We start from the raw sequence: 17,208 nt of genomic DNA on the forward strand, positions 1-17,208 counted from the left end.
ACATCAAGCATTAAAACATCCTGACATTCATTCTAATAAAACATCACAGTCTGCAACACAGATTTGATTGCAACAACGCTATTTGTCCCAGCAAAGAAATGATTATGGATCAATCATTTCCACAAGTGAAAACGCATTCCTGGTGTACACTACAGTGACAGATGAGTAAGAAGACTCTTCTTTCATGATCTCAGTCAGGGTAAAAAGGTAATTTCCCATCCATAGAGTAGTGGATGTATTGGTAATGGAACAGAAAACTTCTTACACAAATAACTTGGTGTTAGAAATTGAACAATCAAATGAATCTGAACTACAGCCAAATCAATTTGATAAACCTCCAGAATATGATTGTATCAGCTACAACTTGCAGAGAAAATGCATTTACTTTTTGCTACAGAAAACAATGCTTTTCCAAAGAGACGGCTATGATATTACTGCTGAAAAGATGCTCCACGGACAGTCTTTTCCAAAGAAGGAAGACGCTTTGAGGGAGTGACGGCAGTGAAGCAGAATGCAGTAGCCCATACGATAGCTCTTTATATCATAAGTGCACTGACCACCACAACGTGGAAAAAAGGCCTTCAGAAGAGCTCTGAGCTGAACTTAAGATTAACCAGACATTTTTCTCCCTCTTTTTTAGATTTCTAACCATTCTGACCTCTGTGTAAAATCTTCCAACAGCTCCAGTGACCCCTTTTCACCCTTTCTGGGTGACTCCTAGTTGTCTCCAGACATGCAGCATAGATGGGAAGACAGAAAGGCTCTGATGAATTGGTGAGACAAAAAAAAAAAAAAGACTCCCATGTCTCTGTTGCAGCTCTTATGTGTTGTGGCTTGTGCTCAGAAGTGCAAGCAGTTGTGCACACTCACAGGCATTTTCAGACCCATGGCAAACCGTGGCTTGAGGTAATGGAGACTGAGATCCATGAGCATCCTACTGCTGAATTGTCTACTGCTGGGATCTTGCTTTCCAGCTTATCGCCCACCAAAGACATCCTGCTGTAACTGTGTGAGCTATATCTCATCCCTATCTCTACAGGGGATGGGACAATCCATATCCCTGTAGGGCAGGGATTTTATCTTCAGAAATGCAGGGGCAGATCTTCAGTGGTAAGCAATTCAGATTTAAGCACCGAGGACCCACTCACCTATTCTCGATTTTGCTCAAACAAAAAGATAACAACATTTTTCTCTGGAAAAAAACAAAGCAGAACTACTTTCTTACACAGCTTAATCAACTGTGGAGAGGAATCTGGATCTAAATCCCTGGATCCAAACACTCCCAAAAACTTGAGGACAAAGTGAAAACATGGATCTAGACTGAAAATTCAGTTATGGCTCCCAGTTTGTTTTTTTTTTTATATTCAGAACTACACTTCCAGTTCCGAACTCCAAGATTTGTGAGATGTTGAAATCCAGACTGGCATTCATATGTTGTTCTCTTGTTCTTTTCTAGGGAGTTAATAATGAGAAAAATAATATCTGAGTATTACTTACAAAACAACGGGCCCATTGGCTCCTTGGAAGACCTCATTTGGCAATTTTTCTAGGTTGTGATTATCACTTAGATTTCTGAAAAACACAACAATATTTATGCTAAAACAATCTGAGATTAAAAAAATAGCTTGCAGCAGTTACTACCTTCTAATGATTGCTTTTCAGAATAGTAAACAATGGAAATAGTTACAGCTCATCCAGGTAGGTTCCATTAAACGCATGGTTCTCAATTTCCCGAATCCCATTTTTATTCAGCCATCTGCAACAGAGGAAAAAAAAAAAAAAAGAGTTGTGTTCTTATTCATGCTTCATAACTGAAATGTATGTAATTCAAATCAGTACAAAGGGATCTCAAACAAATAAAATTATTAAATGGATATTCAAATGGTGAAACTAGCTGGTGAGATCCCAATAGTTGGAGGAAAGCTTTGGAAAGTGCAGACATGAATAGGGCAGATAAGCGCTACTGTCAGAGACGATAGCTAAAGTAAGTTTCTGAGGCAAGGGCAGAGCTGATGAAGATGCTGGCGCTGCTCAAGGCTGCAGCGGAGTCAGTGAGGCTGTTCCAGGCTAATGCCAGGAGGGGTGAGACCAGGATCTTTCCTGCTGGTGCTGTCAGTGTCACTTAGTTTTACTTTTTTCAAGACGCTTTTGAAACCCTGGGCCATGGCTTAACCTGTACCAGTTTTTAGGAAAAAAGACCACCGTCTGCAGTGCTCCTACGTCCTCTGTGGGGCAGGCGGAGGAGGGAGGCTGACCGTCACCGGGGGGGCTGGTGGTGGTGCCAAACCGCCCGGGAAGCAGCTGGATTCCTCCTACATCTTCTGCCTCGACCGATTACGTTCCCTGTCTGCTCTGCTGCCCCAGTCCCACCTCCTCGGGTTCCCTCCTCCGAGAGGAGACACAGGTAGTGAACCTGGGAATCAAAGCTCCTGGGGCTTTCCGCCAAGTTTTTACTGTAGTGCATTAACTAATTAACGTTTAACGTCCTTCCCTCTCTTCCCTTCACGGTCCTAAAAATTTACATTTGGGTCAGTTATATTTATCATCTTTACGGTGCAATCCTTCATCTTGCTTTAAACGTCACTTTGCAACTCACGCCCTCTCCAACAGGCAATGACAGGTCTGATTGATGGCAAAAATGGCCTGATTTAATTAAACTGTCAGCAAACCTGGACGTTTGGTTTCTAATTCACACTGAAAGCTGAGCATGCAAGTGACCCTCTTATCTAAGGTCTGAGGTGGTGAGCTAAGGTCAGCATGAAAATCAGTTATGGGTCTGGCTGAAAGGATTACCCTTTTGACCGTGACAGGCAGACGTACACAGCTCCGTGTCTATAATGTCTGTCAGGTCGGATCAGGAGAACTGTCACCGTCCCCTTCACTTGCAAGCGCTATTAGACATGAGTGAGCAGGCACAGAGGAGAGACGTGTCCCTGCTTATAGCACGTAAAACATTTATTATGTTACATTGATCTTATCCATTCGTAGCTGCCAGGCTGATATAGATGCTTTTAATCACAGTATTAGCACTTACTGCGTTCTCTCACCGAACATGATGCTAACGCAATGAGATACTAAGGTCGTAAAATCAGAGTCACTGTTGCCATACAGTGTGGACTGGATGTGTATCACTCCTGTCACCTGGCTAATTGCATTCAAGTAGTAAAAAGAGAAAAAAAAAAAAATTACCTAAATCCCAAGACCTCATTATACTACATATGGACAAGTTTCTGCTGAGAAAAATTCTTCCCTCACTTCAACCAGCATCCTTACTGACTCCACTAACTCTTACATTAGCAACAAGTGACAATGGAGGCAGAGATCCAGAGCTTGGACATATGGGCTTTTACTCAGCATTTCATGGCTATAGTGGTATTTTTAAAACACATTTTAAAATTCACCCGGTGCAGGAGGCCACTGCCCCTGGGGTACTATTTACACCCTATTTCAGGGCAGAAAAGCTCTATCTTAGGCTCTAAGTGGCGTGCAGACCTGGAAGCAAGGTGAATTTCTTCCATAAATTTCTAGCACTTTTTTACCAAATGTATCCACAGTTCCAGTCTGTGCCGAGCCCACGCATAGCATAGGATCAGATGCAATCCAAATTACTGGCTTGAAGCTTGCCACAGCTAAACCTGCTAAAATTGTGTCTCCCTAGAATGTGGGGGTTCAGTGGGTCCTGGGTGTTTTTAATGCCATCTTGACATGCCTGGCTTCACAAAACGATGTTGCTATAACAGTAACGTTCTGTCGCATTGCATAGTGACTTCGGTTTTGTAGAGAAAACCAGCAGGTTAGGGTCTAAAATGAAGTAAGATCATCACAGCACAAGGAAAGCCTCATCAAGGACTCTCAAAGAGCACACGCAGGACCTCTGTCCCAGGGGAGAGCTGCAGCGGAGTCAGGACTTGCACAGCCCTTGCTGCTCCTGCACACACCGGTGGGCGCGGGGAAGCCCGCGGCCATGGGGCTGTTTTGGGAGGCAAGGCAAAGCAGCTGGAAGAGGACATGATCACCCCCCAGGCCAATTTTGCTAGCAAGCAACCAGGCTTAAGTCCTCAGAGAGGGCTATCCTTCGATACCCTGGCAGTAATCATATAAGCGATGGGATGTCCTGGGGAGAGAGGGGAAGCCAATTTCATGCTGCTCAAGTGGCACAGAGAGGTCAAATCACAGTAAAAATCTGGGATTTTTATCTCACTCCTTAGTGGTATTATAGAAACCAATACAGTACTTGTTGCGCAGTGCTCTGAAAATACAAAGTCCCACCTGAGCAGCAAATATTATCATCACAGGAGAAAAGATAAACCAGTGCATTTGGGGTATCATTACTTGAATATATATTTGAGAAACGTGTATGTGTGTTTAAAACTTCAGGGAACTTGCAGATACAGGTTGTGCATAACTGATGGGGAAAAAGGAGAGATAACAGCTAAGTGACTTGTTACTGGCCTCTCTTCAAATATTGATGGTCTGACCTTGCTCCCACCAAAATCAACGTGAGCCCAATCAGTCAATCAGATCTTGCTTGTCTACTTCAGTATGCAAGGTAAACTGCACACACAGTGGGAAATTTTTCCAGTCTGGCCACTGGCTAGGTGAAAGGAAGGCAGCTTGTTAGCAAGCAAACAGTACGTTTTGATATACCAACAGAAAGGATCAAGGAAGCCAAGTAGTTCATTAAAATACATGACTGTTCAAGTCAAATGTAGAGTCATCTAACCGTGCAGCTTGAACTGCATTGTGAACCGGCCTGTATCAATGCATTAACATTGTGTACAAATATACCGCATTTCCACAACATCTACATGTATTTTGCCCGAGTAATAAACATCTTTGAATGATTTGTCTGAATGTAAATATTTATGAGTCACGCCATCCTTTTGAACACAATTTGTATCACGTAGAACTGTTGTTGTAGGTGGAGTATGTTTAACTTTGGCATCAGTAATTACTAAATTTGCTCTGTGCTGTGCCTCTAAAGTAAAGAGCAGGACTAGAATACAACAAAAAACCACAAAAGCATTCATTTTTCATGGCAGGGAAACAGAATGCAGAGATTTCAGGGGTAGGGGAGAAATGTAAAACCTCAAATTGAATTTGGAAGCGTATGAAATAGTGCCCATCCCCTAGTTCCCTTGACCCTCTTCTGGAAAAGAAATGAACTAACAAGGAGAATAATAAATTTGCTATGTCTTACTCACAGAATCACACTTTCAGAACTCAGGCCCGTGAACGAATTTCTTTCAATGGTACGTATATTGATATTGTCTTGAATATCTCTGAAAAATAAAAAACAATAGAAGCTACATCTTTTTGTACCTCTGTGAGCCCTTCAATACGATACGCTATTTCAAACACAGTATTTTTCCTTATGTTCAATGTGAGGAAGTATTAGAAACAGAGGGTAACGACTTAAGTCATTAAGACATTTTGTCTGCAGAGCATAAACGTAAAAAAGGCTGGAGCAAAACATTTCCAACACCCCCATGCTTTCCTCCCAAATAGGCTGAAGCCATTAAAATGCATAAAAGCTCAGGTCTCATAACTCTGAGGCAGACGAAACAGTTCCTCCAGCAAACGTACTACCCAGAAACTGCAAGCTGAGGGGCTGCGAGGCCACCCCTTCTCGCAGCCTCCCAACCAGAAGAAGGAAAAGCCATTAGCCTTTTTGGCCTGATTCAGCAGGGTACCTACCAGCCCACGAGTCATTCCCCTGCTGATGTCAACAGGGCTGCTTATAAGCTTTGTATGTGCTTAAGAACTTAAGACGTGGGACCCCTGTCAATGCAGTTTGTTGAACTGACAAGTAGGCATTTCAGTCTTTCAGCAGTTTCGACTGATGCGGGAAAAGGAATGGCAGATATACGTTCTGTTGCTTGCTCAAAATAGACTGCAAAGTAGTTAAATAGTATTACTCATAATTTAGGCTGGGTATATGGTTGTTTTCATGCTGTTTCTGTTGGAAAGCACGGAATTAAATTAATTATCTGCAAAGCTTGAAATTAAGCGCGGTTCCAAAATTATGCTGACAGTTGAGTACGACCGCAACTCTGCATTAAGTGACACTTACACAGAGGCCTCATTCTGCAAACTGAGGTCAGTAGAGGTAGGAATAGGGAGGGAGCGCAGCACCCACACAAGTGAAGCGTATCCCTCTGCTAAGGACCTGCACGAGCCCTTTATAAACATCAGTGACCCATCAAGACCTATCTTTGGGACTTAAACATTGGCACAACTGAAGCCAACGGGAATTTCCTCACTGACCTCAGTGGGGCCAGGGTTTGAACCAAGGTCTAGTTTGGGACTCAAGCAGTATCAAGGCCTACTTATTCTCACAGGAAGGTGAGGAGTTTCACCTTGAAAAAAAATTAACTCTTGCTCAGCAGGACACAATAAATCAAGTCTAGTTAAGACTGATGATAAACATAAAGCTATACGGGAGGAACGCTCTGCAGCTCTGTATCCGTTGCATTTGCTTGATGGGTTCAGGGAGCCCTGAAGTGCAGTTCTCAGAATTACGTATGTCAAGTGTATTACAGAAATTTATTTCTTATCTTATATGTGTGTATACTATATTCAGGCATCCCCCTCTATGTTTTCTATGCATTTTTATTTATATTAATGGCCACTACTAAGACAATTGCAGGATCAATGCTTCCGCAGCTTGAAATCTTCTAATCAAAGATTTGAACATGCAGAACTTTGCCTGTGCATTAACAGTATATCTTGTCCAAAGGAAGAGAAGAAATAGTTGCTTATCTCCTGGGTTTTCTACTTTCAATTATACTAAGAACTGATTGAAAAAATTCATGTTATGGTCTTTTTCAGTGAAAAAAAATCAAGCTTTTTGTGATATGCATTTTTTTTACAGAAAAAAAAGGTGCTTTTACAGAAAACAAAAAGCTTGCTTTCACACTGTCCTGGTTTCAGCTGGGACAGAGTTAATTTTCTTCCTAGTAGCTGATATAGTGTTGTGTTTTGGATTTAGTATAAGAATGTTGATAACACACTGATGTTTTCAGTTGTTGCTAAGTAGTGTTTAGACTAAGTCAAGGATTTTTCAGCTTCTCATGCCCAGCCAGCGAGAAGGCTGGAGGGGCATAAGAAGTTGGGAGGGGACACAGCCAGGACAGCTGACCCAAACTGGCCGAAGGGATATTCCATACCATGTGACATCACGCCCAGTATATAAACTGGGGGGAGTTGGCCTGGGAGGTTGCTGCTCAGGAACTAACTGGGCATCAGTTGTGACTGGTGAGTAGTTGCATTGAACATCACTTGTTCTGTATACTCCAATTCTTTATTATTACTATTTATTATTATTAACCATTATTTTCTTCCTTTTCTGTCTTATTAAACTGTTTTTATCTCAACCCACAAGTTTTACTTTTTTTTCCATTCTCTCCCCCATCCTACTGGGTGGAGAGTAGTGAGCAAGCAGCTGCGTGGAACTTAGTTGCCAGCTGGGGTTAAACCATGACACGCACAAAATTTTACACAAATATTTTTTTCCCCATTAGGCACTGGAATTTTCCATAGAAAAAAAATATTTCATTCTCTGGACAGTTTTAGTCCCAGTGAAAAAAAGACCATGGTAGAGATATTTCTCTGTTTTTTTTTAATTTTTTTTTCTCTGTGATGTGACCGCCTCTCCACAGAAAACAGCTCCGAGATCAGCAACTCTTCCCATGGAGGCCAGAGAACTGTCACCAGGTGGCAAGAAATTTCCCCTGCCACCAGCCTGGTTTGGATTTCAACTGGTGAAAGGGGAGTAAAAGGCTGTTATCAGTCCTCTGGGCCATCCAGGCACACAATCATAGCACAGTTAAAAGAAGAGCGGTCTGTAAAAGTGCAAGTTATAATGCTTTGTAGAAGGAAGATCTAGAGAGAACTGAGACCTTTAGGGCCACATTATCATCAATGCCTACAAAATTACAACCCAAAACACTACCATGAAGTTAATAAGCGAACACAAGGGGATTCACGTCTTGAAAGGTTTTGTTGGAAGAGGAGAACATTCAAAGAGAGCTTTTAAAAAGTGAAAAGCAGACTTTAAAACTTACAGTAAAACTTTCTGGAAAGAGTGCACCTTATGGAGGGCAGGTAAAAACCGAAGGCCAGTATTTGATATTAACCTAAGGAGGAGAGCACAGATGAAGATTATTTGCTCTGCTCTGGGTACGTAGCAATAATTAACAAGGAAGAAAGAACACTGGGCTTGAAACGGTAGCCACAAAAGGCATAATTTAGCCACAAACAGGGTGTTTGCTCTTATGAAACTTGACATCATAAGGTAAAAAGGTTATTCTCTAAAGCACGAGCTGAATTCTGCCCCACTAAACTCAAGGGAGAAACCCTACCTTGGGTAGTTACACGGTCCCTCCTGATGATCTCAGAAAACTGTCGGTATTAATTTCCCAACCATATTCTAAGAAATCCACTGCGCTGACAGATAATTATTTTCATAGTAGCTCTTTTAAGACAAAAGTATCAACTCACCACAATTTTAACCTTCTACTCAACAGAGAATGCATTAATTTCACTGGAAATAACATTATTTCATGAAAGTAAGAGACAATTAGAACACTTTATTCCCCAGCACTTCCAATAGTGAGGAACTGAACACAGGGAAACATTTCAGCAGTTTGTGTGACTGGAAATGGGCCTGAGCTTCCATATTTAACCACCTCCACGCTCCCACCACGTGGAGCATCACTGGCCCCTACGGTGCGGTTCCTGTCCATGAAACACCATCCCAGAAATACTGACTCTGAAGGACAACCCCGTGCCCACAACCAGCTAGGAAACACGGTCACAGGTATCCACAGAGCTGCCCCACATCTAATTTAAGCAAATTTTGTTATCCAGAGCAGTAGCAAGGGCAGGACAAACATGATATTGCCATGCAGCAGGAGATGGCTGGTGGCTGCTGATGGCTGGAAGGAGGGAGGAAGACCTGGAAGAGGTTGGGCTTTGACCGGCTGGGAGTTTTTCCCAGTCACCAAGATGTCTCATTTTGAGTCTACCTAACAAAGAGAAAATTTGGGTTCTTGAATGTTTAGTTATATCTTTGTATTTTTAATACACGAGATGGTAGAGAAAGTAACCTTTCACTGAGAATACTGGCGCCTCAAGGAGTGTCTTAGTAGTATATAGAAAGTATTTTTTATCCTGGCACTTAAACAGAACAATATTCTTTCATTACTGAATGTAATTTTTTTCTTTTTTTTTTTGCAGATTCATTCCTGAATAGTTGAGTGGTGATGAAAAGCACTGGTTGAGACTGCAAAAAAGTAACAGCATTCATTTGATGTTTATTATGAAACCAGATTATTTCAGGAGAGTTGCAACCTTTCAGGTTTCATAATGTGAACTGAAACTGAACACCTCCATGTGACAACCAAATCCTACATTTGGGCACTCAGGGTGACACGTAAATCCGTAAAATAGTCATTCACTTGCGTAAGCACTGCTCTGAGCTACCTGAGGTGGTATCTGGATATCCTCAGATGTTGAAAAGCCAACTTGTTATCTGTCTCATAACAAAAAACAATGCATTATACGCAGGAAAAAATTGAAGAAGTATAGTGAATATTCAAGAAGCCAATTTAGGAAAGTTGCTGAAATGTCATGACTGTTCCATCTCAGGAGTCAGAGTGGTCTGACATTGCATTAGCTTAAAAATAACAGCTGTCACATGTGACCAAGAAAGCTCTACAAAAATACCTTTGAAAAAGCATTACATATCGTTAAATAGGAAGCATGATTAATGAAGCAGGTGGATTTCACAAGGCCCTTATTATTTAAAGTACTTCTCCACTTCCACTTTGTAAAAGGAGTTAGCCGAAAAAATTAGAAGCAATAGAAGAAGAATGAGTAACTCCCCCCTTACAGTATTTTAAAGGATACTCTCTAAATTATGGGAGATGCACAGGGTTTTAGTTGAAAGCTGCCTTTAATTTTAACTGAGTCATATGCTAAAAATCCATGCAATTGTTTTTAAGAGCCACTCGCTATATACGAATTATGGCATGCATTTCCTTTAGTAGGTAAATGAAGAAGAAAACTGCTGCCAATTAATGTGTGGTTAATGCAGGACAGAGGAGAAGACATGAGAAGCTTTCTTTTCTACAGTAGTTTCTTTCCCAAGAAAATCTCAATCCTCGTGTTGCAGTAATGAAAGATGATGGTATGCTATTCAAACACTGCTCCCAATGGCAACTTACTCCCAACATACCCAAATGCCACACTGGTTAGTAGGTCTTTCACCATACATGTGAGAAATAACGTGTTCAAAGCCTTTGGTGATGCCACAGCCCTGATCTTTCCAATAATCCCAGAGTGTTCAGGGCTCAATTTGTACTGGTGTCAACCAAACAGCATGAGATTAAGAAGAAAGCATCTTTGACAAATCATTATATATTAAAGTAAATCTACAGGTGGCACAAAGCACTGATTGCACAGAGGCACAGAGCGGTGATTGGGAGTAGGAGAGGATGTTCTTTTAATTAATTGCAGAAAAAGAACTAAAAAAATGTTTAGCTAGACTGCAGTCTAGATCTTCCCTCTCTTTTTATTCAACCAGCAAATCTCCAGAGGCCTTTAAGTGGATAATCTTGTTAGGATGTAGATAATCCAATTTACTGAATATCTTTCCTGCAGGACAGTTTTGTCAATATATTTACCATATAACGTATACATCCTAAGTAGCCTCACTTTAAACAAGTGTCCTCTTTAATCTGTGTTACAACTGAGTCCCCGCTTACCATGCATAAACAGCTCAGTAAGAACCTGTTTTTCAGACGGCTGATGGCTGCTTTCCAAAGCATTAATTATCTTTCTGAAAAGGCTTACTGGAGTCAGCACTTAAGAAAACATAGCACCATGATCAGTAGAGGAAAGGAAAAAAAAAAAAAAAAGAAACTAATTCCTGGAAGATTCTGGCTGCTTATATCTAGATATAGCAACATGCCTGCTCTTCTTTACACCAGATTGGTAGGAGCTACTCTGACAAAACTGGGGACGCAGTTTACCTCATCAACTTATTGTGGGTATTTACTAAATTGCAAACCCAAGGTAGGCAGAGATAAATACAACATCACTCAGGAAGCGTTATTTTTGTGTCCCTTAATCACGTTGGTTACTTTATACTGCATATGAGCCTGACTCCAGCAAGAGACTCCTCTGGCTCCTGTGTCCCAGCCTTGCAGGCTAAACCGAGCCTATAATCCACAACACCCACTTCTGGGGCAAAGTCTTTAACTGTGAGGCTGCCATGCAAAAGGAAGGAACGGAGCATCGCTTCTTTTTATTGAAAAGCCAACTCCATGCAAAGGGTCAGTGATCCTGTGGACTTCGCTGCATCTGCAGCAAATAGAGGTTTGGGTTTAGGAAGCATGCCAGGTACGTGCGTGTCAGGTCCTCCAAGAAATAAAATCAGGCAGGTACAAGCAGATGAAAGACTTTGGAGTTGGGCTCTGCTCTCCACAATGCAAACTATTTTGCAGATAAAATGCATGCTTTTGCGACCTAGATTTCCCCTCCTCTCCAGCAATCCAGCTGTATGCCCTCAAAATTGATCTGAAAGGAGTGTTACATTTAAATCTTTCTATTTTAAGCTGAGATTGCTTAATACAGGACGTCGACACATCCACTGTAAAAAAAGAACCAAAGGACACAGATTACACACGAGAACTAATTTTGGAAAGAAAATAGGTTTGAAAAGCCATCACTACATTATTAAACAGACAATGCCACAGCTCTCCCTAATGAGAGCCAGATAAATAATCTTGTACCCATGAAAAGGTCAATAAGTTACCATTTTGAAGCAGTCTGTCTCTTTGGCATATATCCAAGAAGACCAATTAACAATTCTCTTCACTGCTTCTAAAAGACTGGTGAGAAAGTTAAGGTTGCATTTTTCTTTGGAGGTTTAGAGTATTTCAGCATTGCATTTTTTTAGCACTGCATTCTTTTCAGCATTTTTCTCTCCTTATTGTTTTCGCCATACTAGTAATGATGATGCAGGAGACAAAGGCAGGGGGGTGAGTGGGAAATGTATTTGTACCCAAGCTGACAGACATAAAAGCATATGAATGTTCCACAGCTAGTGAAAATCATTGAGTTTCTGGAAAGGCCTCCCCTGGAAAAAAGAGAGACAGCAGGGAACAGTGGAGAGCATCAAAAATGTCAATAAAGCCCTTAATTAATGGGGTACATGATGTGGAGTCAGTAAGAAATGGGATACAGTAGGCTGGGGAATCTCTTCCAGTCCTATGTGCCCACAAGAGACAACACCTTAAAAAGTACACAAAATATACTTTCCTCTGATTTCAGCCAGTGAGTAGAAGTAGCTAAAGAGGAGTGGGGAATGGTCAGTTAGACAAGAAATCCTCTGTATTTTTAACCTGTTCCTTCTATAGGTCATAGTAGAGCTGCTGCAGCTGAATTTTTATACAGGTAGCGTGTCTGAATGTTTGAGCCAATGTGAATGGGAGCGTGGAATGACAAATGTTCAAAAGAGGGAGCGCCCACTAAAGTCAAGAGAAAAACTTCCACTACTTCAGATATTTAAAGTGGGGATTTACTTTTCACTCGTGACCCATAGTTTGTGTGTCCCTCATTTAAAAAATCACTGAAATTAGTGTGCTCATCACTGTGTTCACATTTCTTCTTGTTGTTCGTCAATTTTGTATGAGATAAATGTGCTCCCATTCTTTCTAACCATCTGTACACCTGACAACTGTACTCCCCATAGCACCTTGTTCTGGGGATTTTACATGGGATACACAAATACTGTGTTGTCATTCATAGGTAGCCAGAATTACTCAAAGACAGCAGTCACCACCAAAGCACCCAGCTTGAAAACAAAGGAAAAAGGCATATGATTTCTTCTCATGACCATGCAAATTTAAAGCTTAGTTTCCATACTGCCAAGAGAAAAATCTGTGTTTCGGTTATGGACATAAAGAAGTTAAAGTTTATCAAGTTGCCCGGTGAATTTTATAAAGCAGGTATTGGTAAAAATACTGGGGAGAATGACAATCCTATCACAACTCTAACCACATATTCCAGTTCAAAGAGGGTTTAAACTACAATGGTTTGTGTAGTGCTAAATACACCTTATCTCTTAAAGTCCAAACCTTAAACCTCCAGTCTTAAAGTTCAAATTCAAACCAATGCCTCTTGGCATTTTTGAGCTCAGAACCTGTCAGATGCTAGTGATTTTCAGAGACCTTAAACATTCATTAGCTTCCTGGGAGCTATGCTTATTAGACCACTTACCCGATTTCATCCCATCTTGAAGAAATGTCTAACCAGACAATTAAGCACTTACTCTTATGTACTCAAATGTAGAAATCATGATCAGGCTTCTTGTGTAAGTAAGGAAAACAAGGTTAGGTATACGTGCTCAGGTGGATGGACATACAAAAGTTAAGCTAATATCCTGCTGGGTCTATATGCTATTGTTCAGCGAAGAACACCATGGGAGCTTATTAAGCTATGGCCATTAAAAACAATTACTGTTAAACAGAGTTCATTGGACTTCATTGGGGTTTTATGCAGAGGAGAGATTATTAGTCATGGTAAGCTCACACGCTAAAAGCTGTGAAAATATTTTTGGGTAACAGTTTATTTTAAGGATGGATTCAATTATCACTGAATTTTGATGGCAATCCCATGGGAGCAGATGTGGCAACCACATTGTGCAAGCAGCATTCTTGATGAGGCTGGCTAATGAAATAAAGTTATACCATACACCAATATGTTTGTATTCTAAGGTTTTAATCATCTCACATCAAGCGTTACTGAAAACCATTGCTGTAGCACTGCCATTGCTAAAGACAAGAGAATTTGAGTGCTTAATACCATGTGTATGAAGTATAACAGAAGGCAGAGCCATAGCAAAGACAGATGAGAGAGATTTTGTCCCAAAGCTCTCGGGAAGAATTTCAACTGAAGTTGTTTTTATAGACAGAAAAAAGGCCCAGCTCCTTTTCTCATCACTCAGTTTCAACCTGTTGCTTAGAAAGGCTCAAGGATCTTATGTGTGTGAATACTCCGTGGAGGATATTATCTTCAGCTTTTCCGAGGACTGTGTGCAGGCCTGGGGATGAAAATGTGGATTGACAATGTGCAACAAGCAGGGGGAGAGAGGGCATTGTACTGTCTTATTACCAAGGTGCTCAGCACAGGTTGGACAGAAACACATCCGCATCGTTCAAAATGACTATAGTACTTGCAAAGAGCAAAAGATCTTACAAATATCTGAGGCTCGGAAGGTGTTGGAAGGCATCTTGATCAATGTACACAAGGTTGTTGGCCTTCTCAATTCTTCTGCAAAGAGAAAATGAAACATCAGAGGAAATATATCAATGTATTGGTCTTAAAATATCTGTGGTTGCCTCGTGATGTAGTCGTACTGTACGCTGAGATTTCTTTTTGACAGCAGAAGATCTGCACAATTTCAAAGAGCAGCCTACCACAGACCGGCAGACCCCACTACCTTTTGATATCAGCAATGGTTTGAGGATAAGTTTCAGGCTGACCAGGGAAAGAAAGGGACAGTTAGATAAGAAGATCGAAAAGACAAAGGGAGATTTCAAAAGTTCCTTTATCGCTATGAATTCTTCAGAGCTTACCTGAACCAAACTGCAACACCTTTGATATTTGCCTATAATGAATCTCTATAATTGTCTCCTTTGAATTTAGATTGCTCATTACTTACATTTCATGTAGTTTGGGAAGGCTGGAAAACACATTTGCTTCTATGACCTCCAAGGCATCATTCTGTGAGATCTCTCTGAAAAACAATTTGAAAGTCAAGATATTTCAAGCCATGGTGAAGCAAAGAATGGACAAGTGAAAAATTCACAACAAACTTCTTCCTAGATTACTGATAAGTTTTAAAAATAAGGTGGATATTGGACAAGAAAACAGACCCCACCAATGAGCTGCCGCCAAGCCAAACATCATCAGGAAGGAACAGACATCTTCTGAGGCTGAAGTTTGTATCTGTAACAGCAGTCTTGTGCCTCCTGCTGTCACCATTCCCTGGTTGTTAGAAGGCAGGGCCCATCCACCATTGGCTATTGGACCTCTGACATCACTAATTACCGATAGAGATTTAATGAAAGCTTTTAACTCGGTGAAGAAAAGAGGGGGTGAAAAGCAACTGATATAGAGAAGACAGCTAAAAAGTTCCTAAGAAATATGGCACGACTTCAGCAGCAGAACATGATGCTGTCTTGACCTGATGTAAATTACAGAGATTAAAATTAAGCCACCAGCAGACACATACTTATTAGCAGGAGCTGGAGACCACAGACATGAAGAAATCTTCCATATCTTGGAGAAAACCCTATTTGATCTTTCCTGTATACAATTAATGTCTACTTCCAGCCACAGAACTGCAGAATAAAAATGGCCAGTTTTCTGTTATCAACACACCAGACTGCATCTCCTTCTGGTCCAGAATATTTTTTATTTTTTTTTTCCTTCCTTAATCTGCAGGATGGCAAAGAGATGGCTCAGGCTCTGGTGTAATTTAGAGCTCAGGAGTTCTTCTGGTGAATCAAGGGGTAATTACTGCAGTGCAACCTGTCCTGATTACATCCCTTATGCTGGCAGTGACCAGGAAAGTTGAGCTATGCCAAAAGACTCCCCACTGCCATTTTTGGAAATGGTGCAAAAATGCTATTTCCCAGGCTGAGGTCAGCTGTAGGAAGTAAAATTTGTAATACAGGTTTAATTCAGTGATAGTGTGATAGCTTATTGGATTTTAATGGCAAGGTAACCGTGCACATCTTTGGAATGAAACCTTGGATAAATGGTCAGATTGAAAACTGGATGGCACTTGTTCCTGGATATCTTATTCTTTTGAAAATTTTTGGTTGCAAATAGACTCGAACAGGCCTGAGGTAAAACAATAGATTGTAATGATAGGTGCAGAATCACAAAAATAATCATAAAAATTATTACAAGTAATATAAAAAGTATTCCACTTCCTTCTGGCTAACAACTGAACCATACCTGACAAATTACCGGCCCATTTAAGACAAACAGAAGCCTTGCGAAAGAAGATAAGTTGCTCATCTGACCTTTTCTGCTTTAAAAAATGCCTCAGTGCTTTGGTATTTTTTATTTTAATAAGAAGCTCTCCCTCCTGTCTCCTCAAGGCTTTTACTGAAGAAACTCAGTTCTCCTCTTCTCTGGGAGCTCTATACTGACTGGAGAACAAGAAAATAAAAGTACATGAGGACTGACAATAGGTGCTTGGTAGGATGCGATAAGAACTCAGTTTGTTTAGCAGGGCTGAATCACCAGCTCACATGTGAACATGTTCCTCTTCATTATTTAGGTTTCAGCAGCAACAAAATGCTTCGACTGAGACTGGGATTCCTTCACACCGTGCAAGGTACACAGCCATTGCAAGGGATGTTTCAAAGACTTTTTATTATCTTCCTGTTTTCTGTAAAAATAATGCATTGTAAGATATACGGTAGAAGAAATCACCTACTATGCTGTATTTATATGACAGTACATTTCACTTGCTTAACTACAGTCGAAAAGATTTAACAACATGGGACATGTCTCAGACTTTTAAAATTCAGTTTGGTATTGCTCGGGCTCTTTTTGGGCAGTCAGCAGTATATTTGCCATTCCCCACAATCTAAAAATGAGTTGTCTAGGAAAAAAAAAAAAATTCACAGAAAAAGCAGAACATTTAATACCAACAAATCCATTTAGCCAGAAGAGATTTCATGCCACTAAACAGCTCAGGGAAAAATGTTGCAGATTTGTTGGCCTTCTACAGGCAAAAAAAAAGTTTATTAAGAAACCACAATACAGTAGTGACCTCACCTGACAGATAGGGCTGTGGAGGCTAATAATTTTTTATGATCCAATCTGCTATCTAACTTATGAACAACTTGGACGATATACCTCTTTTAATGGAATGCTTAAAATGGAATGTTTCTGCATCAGGAGAGTGTTTTGGCTTCCTAAGAGTGGGATGGGTTATGGGCTTTGTTTCAGTTCAAGAAATGGAAGATACAGATCTGATTAAAGCAGGGCACGAGCAGGCCACGACACTTTGGAAGGCTTGGAGAATGCATGGTTAAGGAAGGAATGAAAGAGAGGTAGGAAGATAGGAATCTCTAAACTGTTTTTAAAAGATTAAGTTTTAAAAAGAATTAAATAACA

The 17,208-nt window shown here is 40.7% G+C and overlaps 1 protein-coding gene across 1 annotated transcript in view; it reads right to left on the minus strand.

The window, feature by feature from the left end:
• The window catches only part of FSHR (follicle stimulating hormone receptor), an 80,737-nt gene that overhangs the window by 11,226 nt on the left and 52,303 nt on the right, over positions 1 to 17,208 (minus strand). The window contains exons 3-8 of the mRNA XM_010577777.1: positions 14,732 to 14,806; positions 14,266 to 14,340; positions 8,067 to 8,138; positions 5,205 to 5,282; positions 1,688 to 1,756; positions 1,498 to 1,572 (exon numbers count right to left, since the gene is read on the minus strand). Of these exons, the coding sequence (XP_010576079.1) occupies positions 1,498 to 1,572; positions 1,688 to 1,756; positions 5,205 to 5,282; positions 8,067 to 8,138; positions 14,266 to 14,340; positions 14,732 to 14,806 (444 nt within the window). The remainder of the gene's footprint in view (positions 1 to 1,497; positions 1,573 to 1,687; positions 1,757 to 5,204; positions 5,283 to 8,066; positions 8,139 to 14,265; positions 14,341 to 14,731; positions 14,807 to 17,208) is intronic.

The sequence above is a fragment of the Haliaeetus leucocephalus genome, unplaced genomic scaffold (genome assembly GCF_000737465.1).
Source record: "Haliaeetus leucocephalus isolate CR32 unplaced genomic scaffold, Haliaeetus_leucocephalus-4.0 Scaffold577, whole genome shotgun sequence".
NCBI lineage: Eukaryota > Metazoa > Chordata > Aves > Accipitriformes > Accipitridae > Haliaeetus > Haliaeetus leucocephalus.